This window comes from Mesoplodon densirostris, chromosome 4 (genome assembly GCF_025265405.1).
Source record: "Mesoplodon densirostris isolate mMesDen1 chromosome 4, mMesDen1 primary haplotype, whole genome shotgun sequence".
In the NCBI taxonomy this organism is placed as follows: domain Eukaryota; kingdom Metazoa; phylum Chordata; class Mammalia; order Artiodactyla; family Ziphiidae; genus Mesoplodon; species Mesoplodon densirostris.
The window spans coordinates 28001425-28007424 of record NC_082664.1 but is presented as its reverse complement, the minus strand read 5'-3'; the positions used below and the strand labels follow the sequence as shown (position 1 = coordinate 28007424).

The 6000-nt window shown below is 45.1% G+C and overlaps 1 protein-coding gene across 3 annotated transcripts in view; it reads left to right on the top strand.

Annotated features, from left to right (window-relative positions):
* The first annotated feature begins 260 nt into the window (after positions 1-260).
* Positions 261-6000, top strand: part of GPATCH2L (G-patch domain containing 2 like) — a 62633-nt gene continuing 56893 nt past the window's right edge. For 2 of the 3 annotated variants that reach the window (XM_060095793.1, XM_060095794.1), the window contains exons 1-2: positions 270-335; positions 2717-3388. In XM_060095793.1, coding sequence (XP_059951776.1) covers positions 2727-3388 — 662 coding nt within the window. In that variant the 5' untranslated portion in view covers positions 270-335; positions 2717-2726. Of the gene's footprint in view, positions 336-2716; positions 3389-6000 lie in introns of all 3 variants that reach the window. The other variant, XM_060095792.1, reaches the window with a different exon arrangement.

Sequence of the window (6000 nt, the reverse complement as noted above, 5' to 3'; positions counted from 1 at the left end):
AAGGCAGACGAGGCCTGCATGGGTAGGCCCTTCACTAAGATGGGCACCTCAGCCCCACGGGAAGCCCCGCTCCAGTCAGCCCCTAAACACCGCCCCTCCTCGCCCCCTTGCTTTTCTTCCGGGTTCTCGCGGCCCCGCCCCTAGGGGCGGAAGTGGGCGCGGCCGCGGGCAGGAAGCGCTGGGCCGGGGCGGGCCGTCTCGCGCAGCCTGTCCCTCCCATTTCACCACCGCCCCACCCCCACCGGCTCAGAGCGGAAATGAGGTCAGAGAGGGAAGCCCCGGCGGGGAGACTCGGCCCCAAAAGCCGCGGCCGTCGGAGGTGACTGCGGCAGCGGGTGAGGGGGACGGGGAGTGAGGGGGTCGGGGCCTAGGGGGCCCGCGCCAGCGGGGATCGGCGCTCCGGGCCGCGGCGGAGCGGCCACGGGCGCCATGGGGCCCCGGAGGCTGGCGGGAGGGGAGAGGGTGGCGGGGCCTTGTTTTTCAGGGCCCATCTCCCCGATCCGGGGGATGAGGGTCGGGCCATTTCCCGGGCAACAGTCACCTTCTCTCTTCTCTAGTGTCTGGCTCTTTTGAGCTGGCGACAGCATGAGGGCTTGGTGTCCCGAGCAGTGGTCGCCCTAGTCCTCGGGGGCGGGCCCGGGCGTGGGGGAGTCCTTCGAAACACGCTTTTTCTCACGGATGTGGCCATGTTGCGACCCTTGAGCACGGAGGGAGTTTAGTCGCCAGGACTTGAATTTTGGCAGTTTCTGCCCTGGAAGGGCTGACCCCCTGCCCCTGGTCACCCAAATTGAGAAGTTGCCTCCTGCCTCCCCCAGCCCCTCCCCCCCCGGTCCCCACCCCCACCCCCCGACTGTGCGCCTGCCCGCCTCTCTTTTTACTTCTGCTAGTTTCTCGTTCCTTCCGATGTGTGACTCGGACAGCCTTTGTCTCCCCGAGTGCTTGCCTGGCCCCGGGACCCTCTCGGACTGTGCATTCAGGGAGGGTGGGAGTTCCAGGGTTCTTCTGTCACCTTCTGTTCGAATTGCAGCCTTTGAGCTTGGCATTCGACTGCACAGCCAACTGCAAGTTGTTTGGTAACTTCGTTTCACGTTAAAGTTTGTACAGTTCTGCTTGAGTTTTTAAAGCAGTAGTTCTTTATTAGGGAAATAGATTTAGATAAGTGCGTCCCCACTTATCTGTTTTGGTTTTAGAGACAGCTGTCTCCCAAACCCCAGCCATGGTGTTTTAAACTACTTATTGCTTAAATGAGTGTGGCTTTTGACACTTCGAGTTTTGTTTGGTTGGTAGTTTGGGACTAGGTGTCCCCGTTGCTCCTCCTGCCTTTAAATTGCTTGGCATAAGGATAGCATGAAAATAGATTTTAGAAAGTCCTTTGCAAAATGTAAACTGTGTGAAGGGAACTATATGGTCTGAGAGTGGCACCACAGAGTTTTAAGCTCTAATTATGGTCTTGAAGTACGTTGGACTTAACAAGGGCTAGGGAAAAGGTGCTAATTTAAAATGGTTTTTTTTTTTGTTTGTTTGTTTGTTTTTTGCGGTACGCAGGCCTCTCACTGTTGTGGCCTCTGGAGCACAGGCTCCGGACGCGCAGGCTCAGCGGCCATGGCTCACGGGCCCAGCCGCTCCGCGGCATGTGAGATCCTCCCGGACCGGGGCACGAACCCGTGTCCCCTGCATCGGCAGGCGGACTCTCAACCACTGCGCCACCAGGGAAGCCCTAAAATGTATTTAATTAGATGTTGTACGAAGTATATTAAACGTTTCCCTTTAAAAAGGCATTTTGAAAATCGCTCCTCCTGCGCTCAGCCTCTGGAAGGCTTGCCTATGAAGTGATCCCTGAAGTATGATGGTTTGACAAGAATGAGTTGAAAAACAGGAAACTTTGGAAAGCTGTTAGCTAGAAATCTTAGAGACTCTTCTTATCCTTGTCATTTCAACCTCAGTTATAACGTGTTTTTGTGTGACTGTCTGGCACTAAAGCACAAAACTTGGATAATCAATTTATTTTCTGAAGGATGGCAAGAAGACTTAAAAGTTGCTAATTATTCACAAATACATGACATACTCTTTAAGGCTCTTTACCTGGTAGCTTCTGGGTGGTAGTTGGGACCAGAATGGGTGCAAACTTGGTCTTTTTTTTCCATGCAGAGTACAAACCTGGGTCACTACAGATTCTTGGAACACTAAAACTGCAAGCAGCCTTCCGTAAAGTGTGTCACTAAGTTGTCTTTCTCTTCCTGCCACAAACATTCTTATTAGTGACCCCAGACCATAGAACGGTCTTTTCATCCATGGTTTTGAAGTTGAGTGTTTTTCTGCTCCTGTTTGGACAGATGAGACATTCTCTAATCTTTTTAGATCTGATCATCAGGTAATTTAGTTTAGCAAGTTTAATTGGGGGAAAAGGGGAATGACTGATTTATTCCCCTGAGTTTGCTTGTTTTTACTAATAACCCAGTTGTCATCTGGTGAGTATTTTGAGAACATGCTGACTTCAGGCATTTAACAAGGGCCAGATACCTATTTTTAAAGGCTTAAGGGAGTATGGATGGTAGGAATAGAGTCTAAGGTTAGCCAGGTGAAAGGTGACTTTATTTTCTGTAGATAGGGTGGACTCTGCAGTGCCATGATCTGTTTGAAAAATTATTCGAAAACAACAGATCCTATTCAGTCTTTCTTCTTCTTTTTTTCTCTTTTTTGAACCTCCTTTTGGCAGATGTGGCCTCATGGATGAGCTGGTACATGACTTAGCCTCAGCCTTGGAGCAGACATCTGAGCAGAATAAGCTTGGTGAGCTGTGGGAGGAGATGGCGCTGAGCCCTCGGCAGCAGAGGCGGCAGCTTCGCAAACGGAGGGGCCGGAAGCGCCGTTCAGACTTCACTCACCTGGCAGAACATACCTGCTGCTACAGTGAGGCCTCTGAGTCAAGTCTGGATGAGGCCATCAAGGACTGTCGAGAAATGGCCCCAGTCACCAATTTTAGTGACTCTGATGACACTATGGTAGCCAAACGGCACCCAGCTCTTAACGCCATTGTTAAGAGTAAGCAACATTCTTGGCATGAATCTGACTCCTTTACTGAAAATGCACCTTGTCGACCGCTGAGGCGCCGGCGGAAGGTGAAGCGCGTAACATCAGAGGTCGCTGCCAGCCTTCAGCAGAAGCTCAAGGTGTCAGATTGGAGCTATGAGAGAGGCTGCAGGTTCAAGTCTGCTAAGAAGCAGCGTCTGTCCCGCTGGAAGGAGAATACTCCCTGGACCTCATCAGGTCACGGGTTGTGCGAAGCAGCAGAAAACAGGACTTTCCTAAGCAAAACGGGAAGGAAAGAAAGGATGGAGTGTGAAGCAGATGAACAAAAACAGGGCTCTGACGAGAATATGTCAGAATGGTGAGATCTCCCTTACTAAGTCATAGATTTTCCTGGTTAACTTTACCTAAAGCACAAAACCACAGTCTTGATGAGTTCAACTTTCTTTTCAAGCAGCCTCTGTAATACTGACTTTGTAGCTCTGCTTTGACCAGTCAGGTTGTGTTTAGCTTCTTAAAGTACACTCATGATCCTGTTTCCCTACATCAAGAAGGCTATATTTTATAGAAACACATTTGTTTCTAAAAATCGTTTAAAACGTGTACCTCTTATTTTAAAAAAACATTTTGCTGCTCTTGGTGCCCCGTAGTTCATACACAGATACTGTTCTTTAGAAACAGGGCCTCAGTAGAGGCTGGTGTGTATATGTATGTGTGTGAGAGAGAAAACACGGGTGCCAGGCATATGGAGTTTGTAAATGTTCTTGGTAAGCTGCCTTTACCCATTAAGAATCATGGCTTTAAATATTTCTGGACTGTAATTCTGTTCTCTGCTACTTACAGTTTGACTGTATTGAGTTTAACATTCAAGTTGTCTGAACACATGGTAGGCTTTGAAAATAACAGGGCTAAATCCCATCAGTCTTACACCAAATGTCCTAGAGCCAGAAAAATCTGTCTCTAATGGGTGCATGTTTAAAACGTCAGTATAGTTTTTGGTGACTTTTAATTTTTTACATCTCAAATAGATAGTCCTAGGGACACGGATACTCCCCAGCTTGATACTTTAATATTATTAATATTAATGTGCGATATCTGTTTCTCAGTGTGGATGCTGTTGGTGTTTTGGATGGGGCAGTTCTTTGTGGTGTGGGATGTCCCATGCCTTGTAGGATAGTTGCCATCCCTATGTTGTTCCCATCACCCTTCACAGTATCAAAACAAATGCCTCCGTGGGTGCTCCCTAAGTGGGTTGAGTAGTCCCAATTGAGAACCAGTGTATTCTATTATTGTTAATATTAGTTAGCATTTATTAAGCACTAACTGTGTGCCAGACACTGTACTATTGTGCAGAACATATTTCTTCTTTAATGTTCATAACTCCCCTATCTGGTAGGTACCACTATTTGTATTTTATAGAATTTAAAAGGAAATAGAGGAAATAGAGGTTATGAGTGTGGAGATAATTTGCCCAAGGTCACCTAGTAGCAAAACTGGGAATCAAACCTGATTCCGAAGCTCATAGTTAACCACCATGTTTTGCTATGCTTTGAGCTTGCCTTTGCCATGGCACGTCTTCTGTCTCATCTGAACTTTTACAACTGTAGAACAGATGACCTTTCTTAGGACTTGGCTTCTTCTGACGTTTGTCTGAAAAACAAAGGCATAAATCTTACGAACTTGGAGGTGAGGTTTTGTCAGTAACAGGAAAAGCTGTTCAGGTCTGTATGCCTGTACCTTTCATGGGTGGTTTTAATCCAGTTTTTAAAATTTTTCTTAACTAACTTTATATTTGCCAGGCTGTGCAACTAGGTAGGCTTATAATTTGGCTTTCCTGATTTTCCTCTAATGTATAGTCTAAGGCCTATTTACCCAATTTATATGTATAATTTTGGATTATAAAGCTTTTTTCCTTATCATGCTATTTTTAATCAAACAAGAAATGCCTAGTTAACTTGTATCCTTCACACTGTTGAAACCCTCAGTTGAGGTGTTCAAGTTTGTTTCAATGTCAAGCTTACATACCAAACAGTAATCATCGTGCTGTTGAATGTTTTGGGATGATATTTTTGGATGTATGTATTTCTTCCCCAGAATTTCTTGCTAAACTATGACTTAATTGTGTGTGTGAGTGACTGTTAACTCTGTCTTCTCTAAGATCACAGCCCAAGTGTGGTTCCAAATGCAGAGCCTGTAACCTTGCAGTGAGGCACTTCAGTCTTTCTAGGTCCTTCTTACCCCAGATACATCTGTTGCACATTATAGTCAGGTTGTGATAATATACACCTAGAGCTTGGATAAATTGAGGTAGGCAGCAATTTACCCTTTCAAAAATCTTCTTGGATGTGCCAGTTTGTTTGCTTACAGATCAAAGTGTAGAACTTTATATCAGAGGTATTGAGGGTTGTCAGAGTATATGATCCAACTTGTGAAATTATTAAGATGAAGTTGATCATTAAGCTTTACTTAGCCTAGTCAATAGATAGAGTTCTTTTAAAAAGCATATGTTAGGTGTTTTAGGTTTGAAAATCTGTGTCTCAATCAGAGAGCTTTATTTCTACTTTCCTTAAATTTATTCTGCTAACTAAACATAGAGTAATTTTAAGCTTAACCGATAATTCTTTTCGCTTTTCTGTTTCTGTTCTTCCTTCCATTCTATACCAATCAATCCCTCAGGCATTCTGAGGAACTGAAAGTGGTTATGATGTAATAGTTTTTTAAAGCCTTCAGAAAGCTCAGTTATTATTTTAATATTTTTCTTTGCATGTGTGTTCCATTCTAAAATGGATCAACTCTTTTGTAAGATTACTTTCTACTGATCTTTATTCAAATTGTCTATGTAGCAGCTATTAATTAGGTGAGTTATAGCCTAATTTTGCTTTATTCTTCACTAATACATCATTCATTTGTTCCCCTTGAATATAATTTAGCTTCTTTTCTTTCATAAGTGAATTGGTTTGGTGATGGCCTGAA